Source organism: Pinus tabuliformis, chromosome 2_2 (genome assembly GCF_031772625.1).
Source record: "Pinus tabuliformis cultivar Carrire ecotype Pingquan chromosome 2_2, CPIR1, whole genome shotgun sequence".
NCBI lineage: Eukaryota > Viridiplantae > Streptophyta > Pinopsida > Pinales > Pinaceae > Pinus > Pinus tabuliformis.
In genome coordinates this window covers 295,806,495-295,831,854 of record NC_142300.1, presented here as the reverse complement: position 1 = coordinate 295,831,854, position 25,360 = coordinate 295,806,495, and the positions used below count along the sequence as shown (strand labels likewise).

Genomic DNA, 25,360 nt, shown 5'->3' with positions numbered 1-25,360 from the left:
TCTCAGTAACTGAGTTGCAGTGTAGCAGTGGGCAGCATGATGCAGCTTGATGAGAGGAGGTGCAATGTGGATGCAGTGCTGGGAGAAAGGACCAGCAGCAGCACGAATGCAGAGGGAGCTGTCGTACAGCTGCAGCAATGGCAGTGGCAGAACCAAGGGCGACAGTACAGGAGGCAGCAGTGCAGAGGATGTTGGGCAGGAACGCCTAGCATTAGCACAGGTACCGCTGCCGGATGATCAGAGTAATACTCGGTGAGGAGTATTGCTAGAGCACAGTCCTTGCTAAGAGGGAGTGTTGATTTGGGGTAGCATCGGATGTGCTCTAGCCACGAAATTTGGTGGAGAGGTTAGGGCACATGAGATCTCCAATACCCAAAAAGAGTTTGGGCAGATTCTAAATAGATCAGGAGATATTAAAATAATTAATATTTTTAATGGAGTCCCTAAGTCTAAACTTAGGGAAAATAAAATATTAATGTGTATTAATATGAATCTGTGTTAGAGTGGTCCAAAAGACATGGATCAAGCCAGATCTAATCTTAGCCATTGATTAGGGACTTAATCTCAGCCATTGAGATGTCAACAGGAAAAGTATAAGAGGAGGCTTGATGGTCACTTGGAGAGTACACCAGATGATTAGTGATTCTATTCTCTAGAGCGGGGTTTGCTAAGAGAGATAGAATCAGTGATCGGGAGAGCAACAGAGGGGCATTGAGTACAGAGAAACAGAGAAGGCAAAGATTGTGTCGGGAGAGCAGTGCAACAGCCAAGGAGGGTGATGTAGAGCCAGCAAGGGCTCACACAGGGCCACGCAGAGGCAGCCAAGTGCTGCGCAGAGCACCAAAGGGGCCAGTGCAGCTGACCCAGGGCCTCCTGGGGCTATCGCAGGCCTAGAAAGGCTGACGCAAGGCCAGCGTGAGACAGAGAGGGGCTGACACAGTTCAGTTTGGGTAGATGCTGGGGTTGTAGAGCAATTTTGTGTTGAGGAGCTGCTGGAAGGGTTTTCCGGAGGTTTCAGCCAGGAGATTTCTCTCAAACTGTGAGGTATAGTTGCTAAGGAAATTCTCTATTGGGTAGGCCAGTTTCAACACCCAGATTGTACTCTGATATTGCTTAATAAGAAAACCCTCAAATAGCTGCACTGGATTTCCTGCATTGGGTTTTTCCGGGGACATTGGTCCGAAAATAATGGTGTCATGCGGTGTGTTTGTTCTTGTTTCTTTTAGTTGCTGATCTGTAATATGTTGAGCATGCACTGGTGTTTATTTTCAGTATTTACTTTGTAAATAACTTGTTAAAGAAAAATAACAAGTAGGTAGGAATAAATCAGAAAAAGTGCATGAAGGGTTTCTAAACTAGGTAAACTTAGAAACTTCAACACAAATCAACGCTGAAGACACCAGCATAAATCTGAAATTTCCAGCAGAAGCAGCTGTCTCGAGAGACAACACTATTTTTGACCAGAAGCAATAAGAGAAGAAGTGACATAGAGCCTGCGTCATCATTTCGAGCCAAGGAAAGGGCCAGTGCAGAGGCAGAGAGAGGTAGAAGAGGCTCACGAAGAGCCACATCATCCTGCTCAGCCAGGTAGGATTGACGCAGTTGGCCGAAGGGGCAGATTTAGCCTTTGCCAGGATTGCGCAGAGCCTAAAGGCTCAGTTTCTTCAGTTGCTGGGGAGCTGTAGGCAGATTGTGATTTGAGAAGCTGGTGGGACGTTGTTTTTGTCAAAATAGAACAATGTCTAAGGAGACAGAACCAAGGTAGAGGCAGTCACTACCTGAACGGATTTCTAGCCAAGGAATCCAGATTCGAGTTGCAGTTGCAAGGAGCACTGGAGAGGAGCGGTTTGACAGCTGACCAAAGGATTTCTAGGAGGGAAATATGGACTTAGAGGGGATTTCTAGGAGGGGAGTCGAGACTCAGAGGGAGTCTAGAAGAGGAGCCGAAATGGCAGTGAACGGATTGAGGGATCAGGACAGGGTGGACGGGGCCTCCAACTTTGTCATTTGGAAGTACAGTATCCTGGCAGTCTTGGATCGACATCGCATCAAGGACTTTTCCTTGAAAGTAGTGCCTATCCCAGTTGACCCAACTGAGAATGAGAAGTATGAGGAGGCAATGGCGAGGGTGAAGTGCATGATCCTAGATGGGGTCAAAGATCATGTCATACCACATATTGCTGACAAGAACACGACAAAGGAGATGTGGGACACCCTGACCACCTTATACCAGGGCTCTTCCGTGCAGAGGAAGATGCTATTAGAGAATCAACTGAGATCATATCAGATGCAGAAGGGAGAGCAGATAGATCCATTCCTTCTCAGGTTGCAGGAGATTCGTGACCAACTTACTTCCATGGGGTCTACACCGGTTCCAGAGTTTATTTTCAGGACTGCCCTGAATGCGGTCTCCGAGGAGTGGGAGACATTTGTCCAAAGTATTTTGGGCAGGGCTACTCTTATCAGATGGGAGGAGATGTGGGTAGCTCTTCGACAGGAAGAAATTAGGAGGATGACCAAGGTAGGAAGTAGTGGTAAGGGAGCTCGAGTCAAGAAGAGGAGGAGGAGGATGCGACTCTAGCATCTGCGGGACAATAAGGGAAGAGGAAGAAAAAGGACATCTCCAAGGTTAAGTTCTTCCATTGTGGGGAGCTAGGACATTATGCATCCCAGTGTCCTAGGAAGAAAAACAAGGGAGAGGCTTCTGATTCAAAGGCAGCTCTAGCTAAGGCGGAGAAATAGGTTAAGACTGATGACAATTGTGCCATTGAGAAGAGGTGGGGAGACATTGAGTTGTAGTCAAGAGGACTACATACTAGGGGCAGGATCCTTGAGATGCCTAAACTCTTGGATCACATCCGGCTATGGGAGCCCTTAACGACAATAGCATGATGATAGGTGTCAGGTGGAACAAAGTGTAGTGAAGCAGTAAGGTAGTGCCTGAGTGCAAAAATCTGAGGTAGTGCAGTGGAGGTTGCAGCAGTGCGAGAGGCACATAGGTGTATGTAGGAACGCAATGGCAGCAGAGGGAGCATAGAATATTAGCAGAGGCAGCTTCAACATCATGAGGCTTCCACACTGACCGGGATGTCAGTATTTGGGAGAAGACAATTACTTACTTCTCGGTAACTGGGTTGCAGTGCAGTAGTTAGCAGTGGCAGTGCTAGGGGCAGCATGGGCAACATGTTGAGAGGAAGTTGCAGTACAGATGTAGCAGTGGCAGTGGCAGTGTCATGGGTAGCAGTACAGGAATCAGCAGTGCAGGGATGTGAGGCAACACATCGAGCATCAGCACAGGTACCAATGTTGAAGATCAGTGTGATGTTTCTATAGTGAAGCATTGCTAGAGCACATTCCTCGCTAAGAGGGAGTGTTGGTTTTTGGTAGCATTGGATATGCTCTAGCCATGAAAATTGGTGAAGAGGCTAACACACATGAGATCTCCAAGACCCATAAATCTTTTTGAGAAATTCCACACAGATGAGGAGTTATTAAAATAATTAATATTTTTAATGGGTTCCTAAGTCTAAACTTAGGAAAATAAAAATATTAATGGACATTAATATAGATAAGGGTGAGAAGCTTCTAAGAGACGAGGATCAAGTCTGTTTTAATCTTAGCCCTTGATTAGGGACTTAATCTCGGCCGTTGAATCGTCAACCAGAAAAGTATAAGAGGCTTGAGGGTCAGTTGGAGACACACCAAGTTGATCAAGAATTCAATTTTCTGGGGCAGGGTTTGCTGAGAAATCAAGTAAGTGATCTGTTGCAGCAAGGGGCAGTTCGATAGAAGGTCAAGAATACATAGTAGAGAGGCAGAGAGAGTTTCAGAGTGACAGTGCAGAGCCTTGGAAGATTGACATAGAGGTAGCCAGGACTGACACAGAGGTTGAGGAGGCCAGTGTAGAGGATGCAGAGTGTCCAGAGGCTGACGCATGCAACACAGAGTGCTGCAGAGTTGATGTTGGGCTGACAATGTAGCGCTAAGGAATTTTCGTGGGGCAGACTGAGAGTTGGTTAGCTGAAACAAAGTTGTAGAGGGTGACGCAGTCTCTAGAGGGTGATGCAGTTCCTAGGGGTAGCTTGGAGAAGCTTTCGTTGTCTAGCTATGGGAACAGTCGAAGTCATTGTGAGGCTATTCATCCAGTTGCTAATTAGCCGGAATATCTGTCTCTGAAGAAAGGTACTTCTGCCAAGGAAAATCTCTGAACGGTGAGCCATTTCTGGCACCCTAGTTGTATTAAGAGAACTACATAATAATAAAACCCTCATATCTGTTGCATCGGTTTTCCCACATTGGGTTCTTCCTTGGACGATTGTCCAAAAATAACGTTGTCCCTTGTGTTGTCTCAGTTATTTCAGTGGTTTATCTGTATATGTGTGAAGGTTGCATTTGTGTTTATTACAGTATTTATATTAATAAATAACTTGTTAATGGAAAGAACAAGTAGGAGATAATAAACCAGATAATGCAGTAGGGATTTTTGATGTGTCAGACTTAGAAATTTCCACACTTGGCTCTCTTTCTACAATGATAAACTCGGGCTCTTGTGGATGAAAGATCTCTGTCCAACGCAGTAACTCTTCCCAGCCAGCTCGACCCACAAAATAGTATTTGACTTGGCTTTCCACAGTAGATAAAACTCGTTCCTTCAACCCATCTTAGTCTCATCCTTTGATACGTAGCTCAGATTCAACCCTCAAATCAATGAGTATCTGGCCTTCATGGAGAGGTAAGATTGATCCTTGAGGAATTCAATCTCTTGGCACTGAAAGCTTTCCTTCCTGCAATAAGAATTTTGATCCACAAGTTGAAGCTATTTTGCAAACAAACCCGATTTGGATCTTCAAAAATAAACACTGAAACCAATCCAACTAGGGTGGCAAGTAGTGTCCATTGAAGAAGGAAGAGATCTAGCTAGGGTGGCACAAGCTCCACCGAAACTAGAGTGAGGATTTCGCTTGAAACCTTCAAGACTGAAACTCACTTGAGTTTCTCTTCAATGACAATAAGATATGATAGGAATAGAATGCTTGCAAATCAGTCCACCCTCCTTTTATAATTCTTCATTGAGCCTCCCTCTAGCTTCTAGATTCACCTCTCTAATATTATTTTATTAGTGGGGGCCACTTTCCACTAAATGGCTTTTGCTGCCTTTTCTAATAAAATAGAATTTTCCTCCATTTTCTAATAGAATAATATTTTCCGCCACAATAATATTTGCCTCCCTTTTTTTAGTATAATAATATTCACCCCTTTTTCATTAATATCATCAAAATTTGGGAAAAACTCACTGATTTCCAAGCTCACAAAACTGGGAATATTACACCCCAGTTTGTCCTTGTATACCAAAAACTTCCCCTTCACCAGAGGCTTGGTAAGAATATCTGCAACCTGCGCGCCCATGGGTATATACTGCAATCTCACAACACTCCTCCTTGGACCATTTCTCTGCTGAAGTGGTACTTGATCTGTGTGCTTGGACATATAATGAAACATTGGATTCTCTGAAAACTTGATGCAGCTTTGATTATCACAGTGGATCATGGTAGGCCCCATCTCAAGATCAAGTAACCATATGAACATCTTGCGAAGAAGCCAAATGGCTTCACAACTCGCCAGACTCTCTACCATGAACTTTGCCTCTACTAAGCTGAGTGCTGCTTCCTACTGAACCATGAGATCATTGTTGACCTCGAGCTAAAACAAAATCCAGAAGTGAATTTCCTATCCACTATGCTCCCTGCCCAATCAGATTCTGTATACCCCTACAGTTGTACTCCGCCAACATTGATGTACCTTAGTCCAAAGTCTACCATACCATGAAGGTACCACCTCCTTTAACTTTGAAAATTTACTTGCCACGATTATTCAATCATATTTTTTTGTTCATAAGGTTGTGGCCTATCTAAGAAGCGTTATGTCTACAACACTATTACTTTTATTTGGTGCATACATTCCCATTACAATATCTTAATAATGAAAACTTTGAGAGATGCTTTCCCTCAAAATGCCACAGGCATTGATGTATTGAAGGAAATTTAAGGTTTTGTATTTTATTATCATCTTGAGCAAACCAGAAAGGAAATTACAAGACCAGGAGGTTTGGTTTTATCTTAAATAGGAAAGTTGAAACAGTCATTATTGCTATTTCTATTTTCAGGTCGAATCTGGTAAGCTAGTATTGGAAGAGTCAGAATTCGACCTTGGACGAGAGCTTGAAGGACTGGTGGACATGTTTTCTGTGCAATGCATTGATCATAACATAGAAGCTGTGTTGGATTTGGCTGGTGAGTTTAGAGTTAGATTGTGGTGGCTAAAGAGGAATGCCCCTCATGTCAAGATGTACCTCATTTCTTTGTTTGAGTAGTATGGCAATCATTAATTGCTTATTTAAAGTGGACTTTTTAATTCCAAAGTTTATGACAAAATTATGTTTTTCTTCATAAATGTTTCTCCCAACATCAGCTAGTAAGATTGTGGATTCTTCTCACAACTCTTAAGCTAGATAAATTTGCATAACATGCTAAACAACTATGAATGAAAAAGAGTTTCAATTTTTTTTTGTTTGATTTCTTTTTTATTATACAGTACAAAACTTTGAGAATGAAATCCAAATCGCACTCTGAGTGCAAATGATTAGGAAAACACGGAAAAAGTCCCTGCACAAGATTTTCTAATATTTTGAATTTATATTCTTTGTATCATCAAATGTTGTTTCAAGATCCCTCAAATTTATCTCAGAAATGGTGAAACTTGGGCTATTGGAATCCTTGATTGGGTCTTTTGAGTAAACTATATTGTTAAAATCTCTTTTCTTACTGGGTTGAGTTGACACAAAATTTTACTTTTATAAACGTCTATATAACTCCTTTGTCAAGAGAAAAGCAATAGAGAAAAGAATTATAAGGTGAATTCATTTGAGATGATAAATTTGAAGGTTCCTTATTTTGAATTCTGTTGGTTTTGGAATTACATCCGCTGTAGAAAGAAAAAAACAATTACATGACGGATTTTTCTTCCTTCACTTACAGTGGACATTGGATATTGGATGAAAATATAAGTTTATTTTCATTCTTCTTTTCTCTTCCTGGTGTTTGTATATCCTGTCAGCCAACATTTTGAATAAAGATTCTTTCAGTTATTTTGTATGAGTTGTAATGCTCTCTTATGATTCGTGATAGTTTCTGCTTTAGTACTAAAGAAGAGGCAGATTGCAGTTCTATCAGTATTTTTCTTAATTGCAATGACAATTTTTACTTTGAACTCACAACATTTCCTTATAATGGAACAGTTAGAAAGAAAGGACAGATGAACAAAATTTATGAGACGTAGAAAAGGTCAAAATTTTGGTTGAAGGTATCTATTTTTTAAGAGGCAATGACTGATGATTTCAAACAAATCCCTGCATTTGTATTTCATCAAGAAATACTGATCTTGAGATATTTGGTAATGCAAAATGATTTGGATCACGGCTTCATTTTTTTGTTTGACAAGCCGGAGTTTTTGATGTGAAAGTGTGTTGCTTGTTAATACATTTAGTCTGTCTTGACAAAATCAGTTTGACATTTTCTGCAGATGACATGCCTAGAATTGTACGAGGCGACTCTGCTCGAGTGGTTCAAATATTTGCAAATTTGATTAGTAATTCGATGAAGTTTACTTCATGTGAGTGTTGATTTTTATTTTCTTATCTCCTTTGTTATTGACAAAAGAAGTATTTTGTTTGAAGGTCAGTTTTATAACTTTGTAATGCAATATGTTGTAATATTCCCTTTTTATTATTTTTGTTAAAAATAACTCTGTCAAAATTACTCCATCAAATTCACTAAATAACAATAAAGATTGCATAATTTTACATGATAAAGGGTTTTTGTTCTAGGGCTCTCCGAACCTAAAACCAAGTTCTCAAAGAACTCTCCAAGAAAACATTCCAATCCAAGATGTCCTCAATGACTTGCTCTCCCTTCTTTTAAAGACTTGATGGATCTCTCTCCAATCTTCTAGAAGCACTTTATTTTATTATTTTATTTCCATTCTAGAAAATCCTCTATTCTTTTATTTAAATGGCTCTTTTATTTTATTTTAAGTCACTTTTCCCCCTTTGGCCTTCTTTCTCCAACTAAGTACTTTTCCCTTCTTTTGTTTTTTAAAGTGACTAATTAAAGTCACTTTTAATTTCGGAAAGTGATTAATATACCTCCTGTTAGTTTTTGTAGCATCGGATGTGTTCTAGCTACGAAATTTCGTAGAGAGGCTAGAATGCATGAGATCTCCAAAATCTAGAAATTGTTTCTGGAAATTCCGCTTAGAAATGACTTAATTAGATTATTAACCAGTTTTTAAATATTTATGAAGTCTAAACTTAGGGAATATGGTTAATTAATCAGTATTAATTAAGTCAAGGCAAGAATCATCTAGAAACTCACACGATCGATCCAGAGATGATCCTAGCCATTGATTATGTTTTAATCTTGGTCGTTGGTGCTCCAATAGAGGATTACAAGAGGAAGTCGATGTGGTGATGGAGAAATCACTCGAGACACTTGAACGATTTGATTTTTTGATAGATCGATTTCCAGAGTAGCAACAGTCAGTTGCCGGAGAGAGCCAGAGATCAAAGCAGTGAGTGAGGGGCAAAGACAATGAGGTTGGAGGAAGCATTCTAGATCCAACGAGTGCATTTGCAGAGAGGTAGAAGAGCCACAGAGAAGTTGACGCAGGGGCAACACAACAACTTTTAGAGGCAACTTTGTGAAAATTTGGAACATTGAATCCTATTGCAGCAACTGGAAATTATTCACCTAATTGTTATTTTTAATTAACAATTTATTTATTGTTTCCTACAACGAATACTGAATAACTCACACTGCAACCTACATAAATGAGACTGTGGAAGAATAAATGTTGGAAGAAATGGTAGCACACACACATAAATTTACACAATTATTTTTGGACCAATGTTCTCGGAAAAACCTAATTTGGGAAAACCAGTGCAATAGTGAGGGTTTTATTTTATTATGCAGCAGTGAAATTTGTGTACATCTATGGATGCCCAACTGGCAATCCAAACAACAAGAAAATCTGAGCAAAATACTAAAGGAAATTACCCTTCTCCCATAGGCAATCTCTGGCTCGACTTCCCCTATCAAAACTTGGCCTCCTGGAGCACTGCGTCAGCCTCTGCGCTGCTGGTTGGACAACTTGCTCTAGAATGGGCTTAGATGAATTCGTTTTGCCTTTGGAAGATGAGAAAATCATCTCTCCAGCCCTCTGGGACTCCTTCTCAGTCTCTGGAATTGAGAGTTTTTTTATCCCTCACCAAATCGATCTGCCTTACTGAAGCACTGCATAGTCCCTCAACGCTGCTTCTCTAGGATAATTCGACTCACTTGCTGCTGCCTCCCCGGATCTGGAAAATCTTTCCTCGGGCTCACTGTCCTTGCTCCTCAATCACTGCTTTGATCTCACTGGCTCTCCCTCTGACAACTGATTGTTGCTACTCTGGAAATCGATCTGCTCATGAAATTGAACTGCTGAGGTAGTCATTTCTTCAAGCCCCATTGAATTCTTCTTATAATCCTCTGTTGAGACTTCAACAACCAAGATTAGATCTTAATTGATGGCTAGGATTAACTTGAAGTCGATCTGTATGAGTTTCTAGAACATTCACGCCTTGATTTAATTAATTATGATTAATTAGTCATATTCTAAGTTTAGACTTAGAAAATATTTAAAAACTGATTAATAATCTAATTAAGTCATTTCTTGGCGGAATTTCAAGAAACGATTTCTGGGTTTTGGAGATCTCACGCATTCTAGCTTCTCCACAAAATTTCAAGGCTTGAACACATCTGGTGCTACAAAAACTAACACTCCCTCTTAGCAAGGATTGTGTTCTAGTGCTTTGCTACATATCCTGTGACAACACTTTGTCTCTAGATCATCTCCTGTCACGCTGCTGATGTCTGGCTGCTGCTACCCACCAACTACTATGCAACTCTGATATGTGTTGCATCTGTGTTGTTGCTGACTGTTGATTTTTGGTAGCATTGGATGTGCTCTAAGTCTCAAAATTTGCAGGGAGGCTTAGTCACATGCATTCTCCAATACCCAGAAATCGTTTTGTGAAATTCCACCCAGAGACAATTTTATTAAAATAATTAATTATTTTTAATGGGACCCTAAGTCTAAACTTAGGAAATTAAAATAATTAATAGGTATTAATCTAAACTATGGGTGAAACTTCTAGAAGAAAATGGAGATCAAGTCAATATGATCCTAGCCATCGATTAGAATCTAATCTGGGCCATTGATTGATCAATGAGAGGATTATAAGAGAAGGCTTGATGGGCACTTGGAGAACACAAAGAGAGAGTTCAAAAGATTGAATTTTTAGCAATGTGGAAAAGGTCGAAGTCGGGATTAATTCGGCAAGGGTCCAAAAGTTGAAAAACTCGTCAAAGTCGTGAGTTTTTTGAAAAAGTCAACAAAATTAAAAAAAACACAAAATTATTCATTTTTTTTTTTTTTTTTTTAACATCTAGAGTATCCACAACATCAAATAAATGCATTTCCACATAAACATGTAAAGAAAGCTAATATATAATATGTATATGAAGTCTAATGCTACATCACATATCAAAATAGTGAATCAACTCCTGAATTTTGGGTCCTGTCTGAGTCTCAACTCTCAAGAGTCAAAATATCAACAAAAAATATAATAAATGTATATCATGAGTCATTTAAAAGTCATCAAGTAATCAGTCACTGAGATCCTCTTCCCCTTTTAATTTTTGTTTCCACTAATTGTATTAAGAAATAAGTCATGCATTTATTCAGTAGATTGTAATCTGCTTGGGTAATAAGGTGTTAGGTGGTAGGTCCAATGAAAATTAACAGTGAGTATCACAGTAGATGTGAAAATTAACGCTTGGTGACTCCAAGCTGCTTATTTTCTGAGAAAACAGTAGATGTTAGATTACTAACCTAGCCTTGGCATCTATTATTCAAAAACTCTTGGAGGTAAAATCCACTTCTGATACATAACCTTTGCCCACATTTACAGGGAGTTCACCACTAAAGAAGATTCCCTTTCAAAACGTGTTCTCATTGCAGGAAGGATCTTTGTTGTCACAAGATTTCATAGGTACTTTGTTCCTGTCTGAAAAATGGGTTCTTTTTTGAGGCACTGGTTTTGTTTTTTTTTGGACAGGTTGTTGCTATTTGATCTTCATGACCTCCTCTTTGTTGTTTCTTCTGGAAGCATTCAACAACTGTAACAATGTTTTTGATGGTGTGGGGTTCTTTCTACGGAAGACTGTTGTATGCCTGTCCTTTTGGTACTTTTGTAATATTTTGAAGGGGCAGTGGCTGTTAGAGTCTGGATCACTGAAAGCCTGGAGGCTTAGCCAATGTATACTTTGCTTTCTAACTAGAAATATGAAGTATAAAGATTTGTTTTTCCTTGGAAAACAAAAACATATCTTAACCTTAAAACTAACAGATTACAAATGAGACTGCTATGCTCGCAAGAAGTATGACAAACAATACAATGCAATAACTTGAAAATGCATGGATGGAAGCTTCAATTTACTGTTTTTTCACCTTTGCGGCCTCTTTATCCACGACCTGGGAAGGGAGGCAGACTTTTTGGGTCGTCTCCCGATTAAATCGGGAGTATAAGGAAAAAATCGGGATTTTTTCCTTTGTGAAAAAGTCGCCAAAAAGTTGGGGGATTAAATCGTTTAGTTCAAAAAATTGCGTTTTTAGGATTAAATCGGGATTTTTTCCAGACTTTTTCCACACTGATTTTTAGAGCAGAGTAGCTGCCGGTGAGAAATTCGAAGTGAGATTTTGTTGTGAGGGGCAGAGATAGTATCCAGAAGAAGGAAATTTTCTTGGGCCAGAGAGTACAAGGCAAAAAGGGCAGAACGACATCCAGAAAGAGGCTAACGCTGGCCCACGTAGAGATGACACAGTGGCATCACAGAGCGTAGAGGGAGATCGAATTCCTGTTGAGGAAATCGAGTTTCAGAAGTTGGGAGCCGGGGTGTGAGATCGAGAGGCAGAAAATCGAAGTTTCTGGGCAACAGAGGATCCGGAAGAGGAGCAGTGCAGTCCCCAACAAAGGTGACGTAGAAACTGCGTAGGGTTGACACAGATCTGCATAGAGGCTGATGCAGAAGGGATGCAGAGCCTCCTTCCAGCGAGATCAGGGTCAGATTCTTCCAGTGACAGGGTGAGATCATCTCACTATTTGTTTTGTCCAGTTTCTCTCTATATCAGATAGCCAGTTGGGCTTCCAACGAATTGTACTCAGATTTACTACTGCATAATAATAAAACCCTCAGAGTTGCTGCACCGATTTTCCCACATTGGGTTTTTCCGGGGACTTTTGTCCAAAAATAACGGTGTCATTGTGTTGTATCTATTTCCTGTTCAGTTTCTTGTTTCCGCTTATAAATTTAAATGGTGTAGGCTGCAGTGTATTAATTTCAATATTTACTGTAGGAAACAGTAAGTAACTTGATTCAGAAATTAACAAGTAGGAGAAATTTAATCAGTTGTTGCAGTAGGGATTCCGGGTTTAGGAATTTTCACATTGACCCTGCTGAACTGCTTCCAACACTGTATCTGCACTGCAACTCCCTCTCCATCGTCGCTGTTGCAACTGCAACATCTGCAATTGAAAAACATCCTAAATACTGAATCAACTGTGATCAATATGATGCATCTGTCTCCCAAGTCTCTGACTGTTGCCAGTATTTGTGCTGTCACTGAAGAATCTGCGCTGTTACTGACTCTGCACTGCTGCCAACTTTGCACTGCGCTCCCCAACATCTGACTGCTACTAGTCTCTGCAACTATCTCTCTGGCATCTGACTGCATCAACGGTCACTGATCCATCCTACTATTGAAAACTGTTGGCCCCCATAGTAAGGTATTGATCCAAGAGGTGGACCTCCTCAAGAATCCTGTCCATCTGTAGCACTCTGGGGGTACAACAACAAGTCACCCCACTTCACTCCTGGGGGCATATCAGCAAACATGGCAAAGTTTCCTCGAGCTCGGAGGAAAACTTATCGATCTCTGCTGATGCTGTTTGGTGGTCCTGCTTCTCCTCCTTGTCCTTCTTCCTAAGATGACACTAGGTACTGTAGTGACCAAGCTCACCACACCCGAAGCATTTGACTTTTGACAGGTCCTTCTTCTTTCACTGCTCCCCTTGTCCCTGATTGGGACCATTCGATGCGAGGGCCGCATTCTCCTCCTTCACCTGCTTTGATCCACTGCTGCTGCCACTGATGGAGCTTTTCACTAGAGCTTGTTTCAAATCCCGCTGCTGCAAGTCAGCCCACATATTGTCCCACTCTGGTAGCTTGTCTCTGCCCAATATGCTTTGGACAAAGACTTGCCACTCCTCAAAGACACTGTTGAGTGCCAGTCTTACAAGCTCTGTGGGTTGAGGTGTTGCCACAATAGCTGACAACTGGTCCCAGACCTCCTGAATCCTAGTGAGAAAGGGGTTTATGCCTTCCCCCTTCTGCATCCTAGTGCATCTAAACTTCTCCTCTAAGTACATCTTTTGCTGCTTGGAAGTGCCCTGGTACAGCATGAAGAGAGTCTCCCACATCTCTCTAGTAGTGCCTTTGCCAGAAATGCGTGAAACAATGTGATCCTGAACACCATCAAGGATTAGCCTCTTCGCTTGCGCCATCTCTTTTGTGTACTCTTTCAACTGATCTGCGTTCATGGGGATAGCTACTACTACATCTATAAATGTCTTTAGGCCATATTCATCTAGAAGAAAGGACATCCTTGCCTTCCAGATGACATAATTGGAAGCACCATCCAACCTGTCCTGATCTCGAAGCCCAACAATGGTCATCTCAAACATTGTTGAAAATCTCCTCTTCCCTTCTTCTCAGCTGCTACCCAGCTATTCGCATTTCCTTCTGGAGTGAGAAACTCTGCTCACAACAACTGTTGATCTGCAAGGGAAATCGAACTTCTTGAGACTAGAAGTTCCCTGAGGAAATTTTTCCCTTAGTGTGTGCTCTTCTTCCACTCGACACTAGTTCTGCTCTACCAAACTGCTGTAAAACTACTGCGTCCAGCTAGAGATCTGCTCTGTGAAAATACTGGGCTTCTCCCTCTACCCGTGGAATCCCTCAATCTGGAGAGACTGAATTTTTCTGCCTCACATTCAAAAAAAAAAAAAAACGAATCTCCTCAAGAAATTCAGCTTCTTGGCCATGGTGACTATGCTGCCTCTCGAGTTTCGGTTTTCTGCCCTCACTAAACAACGAAACTCCCTCTTCCTTCACTATTGAGCTCTCTAGATGATCATCTGCGCTTTGATAACATGTGAAAATTCGGAAACTCGAATCCTATTGCAGCAACTGGAAATTATTCACCTAATTGTTATTTTTAATTAACAATTTATTTACTATTTCCTACAGCAAATACTGAATAACTCACACTGCAACCTACACAAATAAAACTGCGGAAGAATAAACGTTGGAAGAAATGCTAGCACACACATAAATTTACACAGTTATTTTTGGACCAATGTCCCTAGAAAAACCCAACTTGGGAAAACCGGTGTAGTAGTGAGGGTTTTATTTTATTATGCAATAGTGAAATCTAAGTACATCTATGGATGCCCAAATGGCAATCCAAACAACAAGAAAATCTGAGCAAAATACTGTAGAGAATTACCCTTCTCCCACAGGCAATCTCTGGTTAGACTTTCCCTATCAAAACTTGGGCTTTTGGAGCACTGCATCAGCCTTTGCGCTGCTGGTTAGATGTCTTGCTCTAGACTGGGTTTAGATGAAGTCATTCTGCCTCAGGATGCTGAGAAAATTGTCTCTTCGGCCCTCTAGGACTCCTTCTCGGCGTCTGGAATTGAGAACGAATTTTTCTCCTTACCAAATTGATCTGCCTTACTGAAGCACTGCGCAGTCCCTCAGCGCTGCTTCTCTGGGATAATTAGACTCACTTACTGCTACATCCCTTGATCTGGAAAATCTTTCCTCGAGCTCACTATCCCTGCCACTCAATCATTGCTTTGATCTCATAGGCTCTCTCTCCGGCAACTGATTGTTGCTACTCTGGAAATCGATATGCTCATGAAATCGAACTGTTGAAGTAGTGATTTCTCCAAGCCCCATCGACTTCTTCTTATAATCCTCTATCGAGACTTCAACGACCAAGATTAGATCTTAATCGATGGCTAGGATTAACTTGAAGTCGACCCGTGTGAGTTTCTAGAACATTCATACCTTGACTTAATTAATTCTGATTAATTAGTCATATTCCCTAAGTTTAGACTTAGGAAATATTTAAAAACTGACTAATAATCTAAAGTCATTTCTAGGCGAATTTCCAGAAGCGATTTCTAGGTTTTGGAGATCTTGTGCATTTTAGCCTCTGCACAAAATTTCAAGGCTAGAACACATCTGATGCTACAAAAACTAACAAAGTTCAATTTGTTGAGAGAGATTGACGTCTTTAGTTCCAGAGGCCGGGAAGGAGTTGCAGAGTGCCGAAAAAGCATCTTTCCAGCTAGCATAGGAAAGAATGACTTCATCAAAGACCTGTCAGAGGCTTGACGTCAAGCAAGTTGTGCATAGTAGCGCAGAGGCTAACACATAGGGTTAGAGGGTCGAGTTTCTAAAGGAAAGTTTTGTCGGGGATTGCCTATGGGGTGAGGGAATTCCTCACTAGATTTTTGCCAATATTTTTCTCTGTAGGATTGCCAGATTTCTGCATCCAGTTGTACTCAGAATTGTCATTACTGCATAATGATAAAACCCTCACTGCTACACCAGTTTTCCCAAGTTGGGTTTTTCCGGGGACATTTGTCCAAAAATAATTGTCATATTTTATGTGTGTGCTAGCATTTCTTAGCTTACAACGTTTTATTTTCTGCATAATTTTATTTTGGAAGGTTGCAGTGTATTTATTTCAATATTTGCTTTAGTAGATAAATTGTTAATTAATTAACAATTAGGAGAAATAATATCAGTTGCTACAATAGGATTCTGGTTTTCATGCTTTCTCCAACCATTGAAATTTACTTTTCACGATCCCATCCTGTAGATCTCTTCATCCTGGTTCTGATGTGCTACTACCCTAAGGTGTTTCTCCAAATAATTGTTCCAAATAACACCTTTAGCGTATATAATTAAAATATGCTTGATAATAACCCTGTTTTATGGGAATTGTCCAAATGCGACGAAACTAAGAATGAACTCTGCAAAACTAACCCTGATGATGAAATATAGCAAGTGAATCCCATCAGGCCCCATAAAACTCCTCCAAAATTGTCCGAGCCCATTGATGACGTAATCTCACTCCTGTGACTTGCCTGTCACCAACCCTGGAAGTCCATCCTGATTGCATCATAAGGGAAACCAAAAATGGGGATATTACAAATCCTCCAGCCCCGAGATTGCTTGCCCTCAAGCAATTCACATTTGTCAACTATAAAGGCATCTGTACACTAATACTAGGATCTTATATAAACCATTGTGCCACATCATGCCTTCATGCCACCCAATCATGAATGGATCCCTTGATACCTGGATCCCAAGGAAACCTCTGACTCACCCTGCCACCAATATATCCACCTGGATCTCAGAGCCAACTCGAGCATCTCATATCCCTCATGTCTAAGGGCTCCTGCTGTGCTATACTCCTGACTAAGAACTTCCTCTCAAGAATTACCCTATCAATAGAATACCAACTCATAATCTCTCGCTCATCCATCCCATGGGAAGGATCAAATGCATGGACACCTGTACACAAAACAAGTTCACTATGCCAATGCTACACCATGCTCAACTCATGTCACTTCATCTGGTCAACCCATAAGATCCATCTAGAAAACTTTGCATGTAATGTCCCCACTTGTATTTTCCTCCACGGTACAGCGAGAGTGGATTTCCAGGGCAGGTGATGGACAGGTCAATGGAGCAAGTTTATGTCATCAGGGGTCCCGATAGAGTTTTGAGGAGTTTTCATGGGATCTGATGGCATTTGCTTGGCATATTTCATCATCTGCACAATTTGCCTTTTGTTCCGTCACATTCCGACAACTTTCAAAAATTAGCATTATAATGGAGCCTAACTTAATTAACTATGCTCAAGGTGGCATTCCAGGGATATTAATTGATGGAACACCTCAGTGTAATAGCTCGTTGGAATCGGAACGAGAAGATCTACATGATGGGATGCTGAGAAGTGACTTCCAATGGTCGAAGAGAGTATGGTGGGCGATTTTCCATTTTCTTTAATTAAAAATGACTTAAATTAGTCATTTAATTAAGGAAAAATAATTAATTGGGGAAAAGGGGCCAAAAGTGACTTAAGTGAAATGAAATAAAATTAAAAGGTCACTTGATAAAGTCAATGGAGGAGCTTCTAGAATAATAATAAAATAATAAAATAAGATGCTTCTAGAGGCTTGGAGATCTATCCAGTAGATCTATAAAAGAGGAGGAGGAGGACATTTGGAGACATCTTGGTTTTGATATTGTTTCTTGTATGTGAGGTTGAGAACTCGGTTCTCTACTCCAGCAGTAGCCCTAGGACGGAAACCCTCAGGTGATTCAGTGAGAGTGGGCGAGCACCCATCTCTTCCCTTGGTGAATCCATTCAGGGTTCACAGGTTGCAGTGTATTGGTTTTTCAGTTTGTTTTGGAGGCCGATTGCGGCATTATTGTAGATCTGTCTGAGGCCATTGATCTCAGCTATATGGGTTGTATTTGCATGTAAACCCCAGTTCTTCTAATATAATAAAGCTGAGGATTTCCTGTTCATTGTGTTATGAGATTGCAGTGCTTTATTTGCTTATTTTTACATGGAAATCTTCTGTTAAATGTATGATAAATTTTATGTGAAGAGCTTGTTCCAAAATTTTCTCATTTGGGACATTACAGTGGTATCAGAGCATCGAACTTGGCTCAGCCTGCGGGTTCGGGTTTTCAGTTTTAAGTATTCGAGGGTTTATTTTGGAAGTGCCAAAGTCATCCTTTGTTGCAGAATTTTTATTTTTGTGCCAAGATTGTTGTTGCCAGTGATTTTTCAGTGAATTTGATGGATTGAAGAGGTGGAGCATTGTGATATTAATTTATCTTATTTGGAGCAGTGTGTCAAGTTGGGCAAAGTAGGAAACTTGCACTAAATTGGGGCTTTCTGTATCTTTTGGAATCTACCCAAAAAATTTCTGGGTTTTTCTGGGTTTTATGAGAGGAGTTTGTGGTTAAAATTTTAGAATTTTCCGGGTAGTATGTGGGCTGTAAATCAGTGTTCCTTCATCATTTCGTTTTATCAGTGAACTGGGTAATTCACACCACTTGGTGAACTTGATCTTGGCTTGTATTTAAGCCAAACCATTTTTGAGTTTTTACGGGTTTGGTGTGAGTAGCCTTAGGTTAAATTTTCAGAATTTTTGGAGTAGTATTGAGGGCAAAAACACCACCTCATCTTCAGCAACACCAACATAATTTCTAGGCAATGCGAATTTATTATTTGGGTTATTTTGTTGGGCCTTTGCAACAACAGTAAGGGGAGCTTGAAATTTTAAAATTTATTGGCTCATGGATGAGTCACTGAGGCAGCTCGCAGCCCTTAGTGCTGACCCTATCGCCAGGAGAAATTTTATGAGAATATTTTTAGGAGGGTTCAGGTTTGGGAAGGATGAAGAATCAAAGCAGAAATAGTCTCAAGGGCTCCCAAAGAAGAGCCGAAATCAAATGAGGAGAGGGCATATCTGCTTCACATGTCAAGGAGCATGGACACCAGATCACACATGTAAAATTGACAGAGAAGCAAAAACTAAAGAAGAGCGAGGAATGACAAAAAACTCAAGTCAACAAAGAAATGAAGGGCCCATGTTTGAGCAGGAGCTGCATGTAGAATGCTTTAACTTGCATGAAAACACCTTTGAGGAGCATGAACAATTGTGTGATAGCAACCTACCTATGCCTCTATGTTTGATGATTGCAGATGGTGAGCAACAATTTGATTCCATGCATAAAGAAAGCCCAGGAGAAGACACTTAGGAGGATTTGAGAAATGAGCCATTGGTGGTGGCCCAACATGAAGATCACTCAGCGGTGCAAGGACATGAGGAGGACGATATGCACAATGTGCGGGATGAGCCATTTTTGGAGAGTCAGCTAGTGGCTCATGTTGAGCCCAAGATGGAGGATGAGCAGACACCCTTGGGGCCAACCATTGGAGAGGAGCAGGCAGATGTGCAGGTAGCTACTAGGGAGGTAGTATTTGTAGATATTGTTCATCAGGAGGCATTGGCACTTGACAGGACAGTTTTGTAGATGACGAGTGGACTAGTGGGGCAAGGAGTTTCTGGTCAGATGAGCAAGGCTCTTTTAGAGGCAGTCATGCATCCATCCTTAGGTCTACCCACTGACGAGGTGTAGGTCGATGCAGTGGCAGCTGGAAAAGCTGTAGTATTTCCAGGCAACAACCCTCTCCAGGAGTACATTTATAGAGCGTGTAGCATGGGTTACCCACTTATAGGGAGGGAGGCATGCATTCCTAGACATATTCGGTTGATTGGTTGGGTAGAGCTGCATGAATTGAGCATGGTGCAACTCAGTGGACTCATACCTTGTATAGGTGCACGTGCATCCGATCCTTCCCATGGGATGGATTGGCGGGAGATCATGAGTTGGTATCCTATTGATGGAGTATCATTTTTAGTCAAGAGAAGTGTACTGCAGGAGCCCTTAGAGGTGAGGGATATTACATGCTTCAGTTGGCAGCAGGATGTAGGCTAGCTACTCATCAGTATTCCATCGCAACATCAGTATGATGAGATTGACCTTGGTTTATGCCAAGGGTTAGATTGGAGAGAGGTGACGAGTTGGTACGTAGTGGATGGAGCAACATTCACAGTCGGAGCTATAGCACAACATGAGCCGTGGAGCATTGATGCCCCTTCTTGGTGGCAATGGGATCTAGGAGGATTTGTTGATGATAGGTTCAGTCGGAGATTGGTCTGGGATCCGGGCATTGAGGGGTTCGTTCATGATGGGTTGACACAGGAGCAGAGTATCACCCAGTGGTTCGTATGGGATCCCGGCATTGGGTCTCAGTTGCGTGGGGCCACCAGATTGGTCCACAACTTTGGATTGCTTGAGGGCAAGCAATCTTGGGGCAGGAGGATTGTAATGTCCCCACTTGTATTTTCCTCCACGATACAGCCAAAGTGGATTTCCAGGGCAGGTGATGGCCAGGTCAGTGGAGCAAGTTTATGTCATCAGGGGTCTCGATGGAGTTTTGAGGAGTTTTCATGGGATTTGATGGCATTCACTTGGCATATTTCATCATCCGCACAATTTGCCTTTTGTTCCATTGCATTCCGACAACTTTCAAAAATTAGCATTATTATGGGGCCTAACTTAATTAATTATGCTCGAGGTGGCATTCCAGGGAGATTAATTGATGGAACACCTCAGTGTAATAGCTTGTTGGAACCGGAACGAGAAGATCTACATGATGGGATGCTGAGAAGTGATTTCTAGTGGCCGAAGAGAGTATGGTGGGCGATTTTCCATTTTCTTTAATTAAAAATGACTTAAATTGGTCATCTAATTAAGGAAAAATAATTAATTGGGGAAAAGGGGCCAAAAGTGACTTAAGTGAAATGAAATAAAAATAAAAGGTCAGTTGATAAGGTCCATGGAGGAGCTTCTAGAATAATAATAAAATAAGATGCTTCTAGAGGCTTGGAGATCTATCCAGTAGATCTATAAAAGAGGAGGAGGAGGACATTTGGAGACATCTTGGTTTTGATATTGTTTCTTGTATGTGAGGTTGAGAAACTAGTTCTCTACTCCAGCAGTAGCCCTAGGATGGAAACCCTTAGGTGATTCAATGAGAGTGGGCGAGCAACCATCTCTCTCACCTGTGAACCCTCAGAGCTGCTGCATCGGTTTTTCCTCATTGGGTTTTTCCAGGGACATTTGTCCAAAAAATACTGTCACTTGTGTGTATCTTTCTCTATTGTTCTGTTCTTGTTTTGGGAAAATTAATTAATTAAGTGAAGATTACAGTTGTATTAGCTTCGATATTTGCTGTAGGAAGTGTTGACCACTGGAGTGGTACCTGATGATTATATGAAGACTCCATGCCCAAGGATGATCCAGAGGACACTTGTACCATCATATATCATCAGTCAATAGAGTTTTTTAACTCTACTTCTATCTTCTCATCATCTTTCTTATACCCAGATTTCACACCCTATGGGGAATTGTAATAAGTGATACTAGTAAGGATGAGTTTTTGAGTCTATAACAGGCCTAGGATGTTGGAACTCGATCAACAAACGAGTACACCTTGGAGTGTTTTTTTTATCTGGCTAATTATCCCTTCTTTTTCAGAGGCGGATAATTTTTTGGGTTTTTTCACTCATTTTTTACCCCAAAGCCGTGGTGGCGGTTTGAAGGTTGAGCCCCTAACACATCTTAGTGTCTAAAGTCGATGTATATTACCTTACCAGATCACACAAAAAATTTCGTGGAATTTGGCTAGGTCTAAGTAGGATTTTTTAATAATTAAATATTTTCCGCAAAACGAGATTTTTTAATTATTTTCTATGTAATGATGTAAATAAGTGGCCTTAGGAAATGTCTGTTGCATGTGACTACTCGAAATTCATCCTCAGAGACCCAACATTATACTAGGACCCACTTTGAGGGTAAAAAAATGACTTATAGTCCCTCAAAAGTTGATTTTCCTAATATCCGTCTCAAAAATAAGAAAAAAAATAATAATAATTGGAAAAATTCATAATTTTTTCCAAGGTCAAAATAAGTCAAACAAGTGACATGGAAATTCCAGGGAAGGTCAAAAGATGATGTGGCAATCATGTGGGGCCCACCAAGCAAGCCACAACTCAAGTCAAAGTTCCAAGTCAAATAAAGTCAAAGAGGGCCCACATTGAGTTTATGAGCCACATCGAATTGTTAAAAGTGGTGATTTATTTCAAAAGGACGAGAAACTCAAAATATTAAAGGTGGACACATTAAAGTAGTTCCAAATCTAAGGGCGGACAATAAAAGTGACATGGCAGATCTTGTCCCCACTTAAAATCACACATTGGCAATTTGTTAGTGGAGTACGCATCAGCCAATTTCAACGAATGCATAAGCAGTTAAAGAGGCATACATAGAGCTAGAGACTCATGGATTAGTGGGGGACAACACTGCATGTGTTAAGAGTTTGTCCCCATTCATTGCCACACATTGTAACACATGTAGTTGCTAGCCAAAAAGGGGGACTATGCTGCCAGTTTAAACAGTGAACACAAACTCCAATTTAGCCTACTAGAATAGCATGTAAAGAAGACTTTAGTGCACACGCAGCTCAAGAAAAGACAAGTATATGTGGCAGAAAATTAAACACGGGTTTGGAGGAAGTTGTCTCCTCTCATCTCCACTTTTTTACACACTTGTATGCTACATGAATCCAGTTCAGCAGATATGCACAACAAACTATCTTCAACGCTGCCAGTCACCTACATCAAGTACGCAGAGCTAGTTTGATCAGATTTGAAGTGGCATATTAGATGGGATTGCACAACAGATTTAGTGGAGCTTTGCCTCCTCATCTTTCCACTCTAATTATATGTGGCAGCAGTGAGACACACACAAGTTACCAATGGATGAACGATGATTCTCAAGGGAGATATACACAACCAGTTAGGGAGCAGTTTACAATAGTGATATCCAACACTTGGACAGTTCTTGCAACCACTTGCAAATTCGTTTTTGCTTTGGGATCTTCACCCTTCCACTTGTCACTTGCACTCACATTGGGATTGGCTCCCATTTGCCTATTTAAATGAGCTTTGGCTCTCATCTTTGTATCATGTAATACGAGCTATTGTGCTTGAGGAGACTCTGCAGGGTTGTATTCACTACTTGCAATATAATACAACAGTTTTTGGGGTAAAGTGTGATGGTGTTCTTCGGGTAAGTGTGATGGTGTTCTTCTCCTTGCATGTGTGGTAAATTCTTGACTTTTTATTATGCTTCTATTTATTTCCTAATGTCATTATTTCTTTCATGCTTGTTTCAAGTTATGTTAGTATGCAGTTAGCTCACATTCGCATAAGAATTAATTATTTGCTTTAGGAAAAGAAATCTTCTAGTGGATAATAGATGTATCTCTAGGAATTCTTTCCACTGCACTTATTTAATTTCATGTCGATTTAATGATTTGTGGTGAAGTTTTGTAGATGAATCATTATTTGGTCAATATTTTCAAGCGTGAGGGGAACTTCTCGGAGGAATCAACCCATTCTTGAAAAATATTCAAAGAGAACCCACATGTTTTGAATTCCAAAGTCTCATCTATATCTTATTTGTGTCTTGCGGGGATTCTTTCAAGTTTCTTAAAGCTTTTATTTCTTGCATCAAAATATCAAACTTGGAAAAATTTATTTTTTACGTATTATACTTCATTTATCAATATTTGGTTATTTCAAAGAGCTAAGTGATGGCTAGTCAAAGAGGAGAGCTTGCTCATACTCTTTGGCCTAGTCTCTAGTAGATTATTTTTGTAACATACTTTATAGTTATCTTGAGCTAACATTTGTTGTTGTAGATTTTTTTTAACTTGTTCTTTTGCAGCGACTTGCGGGATTCATCATCGGTAAATTACTTACAAGTTTGCATGCAAGACCTTGGGGTTCAGATTTATTAATTACTTCCACCTCTAGGCCAGATTCATCTTGGATAAAGCCGTGTTCTTCTTGAGGAAGGCCGAGTTCATTTTGGCCATCTCTCGCTCTCTCTTGGCCGTGGCCATAGAGGAGACTTATACTCTTCTTCTTCTTCGGAAAATCTGCATTTTGTTGAGCCTTTTTGGGCGTCAAATTGCAGAAATCTTCAGCGAGGAAAAGTCTATGATTTGTTTCCAATTTGTTAAGAATTTCCTTGGATTTAAGAGAAGACTTCATTGTCTTTTCCTTCTTGTAACAACTAAGAATTTTTTTTATTTTGGGAGTGTGGGGTTTACCCATTGGTATCCCTATCTCTCCACCTTTTGGAGAGGCTTGGCAGTTTGACTTTGTTGGTTTATTTAATTTTGCATGCATATCATCTAATTGAGAAATTAACACAACGTGCATCACACTCCTTTTGCATGCACTTTATTTTAGATTACTACATGTTTTAAATCCATAACAAGTTCAGATTTTTTGCATGCAAGCACTTTTTACTTGATCTTATTTGGCTTGAACATAGTTCCAAGTTTACTTATGCTTCACCATTAAGAACATTTTACATGCATAAAATATTTGGACAAATTTTCTCTAAAAAGTAACATTTTATTTCATGTCAAGCAAGTACATTTCAAGTAGAAGTTAATTCTCATTGTTTAGTTAATTTATTTGCATGCCCCAAGCATCATTAAAACTTATCTCCAACTTAAGTTTGTTGAATAGACTTTTAGGGACCCTCTACCTCTATTGACTCTTCATTGTGAGATCCAAATATTTGGGCGAGGATAAGGTCTGAGGACTAGAGTTTAGTTGTAACTTTGCCTTAGCACTAATTAATAAAATAAACCAAGAACTCATTCCATCACATTTGCTTTGTTTGCAAAGTTCTTAAATTTCTTGCTATCTTGATGGTTTAAAGTCTCACATGCAAATCTTATTTAAAGAGGCACTTTGGATGCAAGCATTGTAATTCCTTTTAATTCTACAACAAGTTTAATTTTTCTTGTACTTGGAAATCGACTCATCTTGTGGTTTAAGTATTGTCATAAATGGTTGATTTCACTTTCAAGTACTATTATTTTGGGTTGCAAACTTAATTGCATGTTGTCATCTTGGTCTAACATTTGAGTTATTTTTGTATCATTTTGAGCACGATAGTTTCCATGCTTTGATTTGTAGACCTAATCATCTTATAATCATTCATAATATCTTGTGCTAACAATTTATTGTTTCACTTTCAGGATTATTTTGGCTTTCCATTTGAAAGCATTTTCACTTCATTTTAAGCAAACACAATTTCATTTCTTAAAGAGCAATACTTTGAAGGCACTAGTTGTTTATGTATTTCATGCTTATCTTATGTATTGATGGTTATTGCTCATATCAGTTTTTGCTTATAAATCTTAGTGAAATAATTTGTTTAACTCTAACAATTCTCCTAGAAACTCACATCTTTTTAACTTAACTCTTCATTAGGGACCACCCCCCCTTAGCTAACCTAGGAGATAGCTCAAACAAAGAGAGTCAGGATTAGTGTGATAGCCCCTTCTCTGAGTTCCTTGCCACCAACCACACCTTGTGGGGTTGAAGGAT

At 40.2% G+C, this 25,360-nt stretch overlaps 1 protein-coding gene across 1 annotated transcript in view; it reads left to right on the top strand.

Moving 5' to 3' along the window:
• LOC149192479 (histidine kinase 1-like) overlaps positions 1 to 25,360 on the top strand; it is a 360,562-nt gene that overhangs the window by 155,989 nt on the left and 179,213 nt on the right. The window contains exons 6-7 of the mRNA XM_089404623.1: positions 6,164 to 6,290; positions 7,579 to 7,668. Of these exons, the coding sequence (XP_089260749.1) occupies positions 6,164 to 6,290; positions 7,579 to 7,668 (217 nt within the window). The remainder of the gene's footprint in view (positions 1 to 6,163; positions 6,291 to 7,578; positions 7,669 to 25,360) is intronic.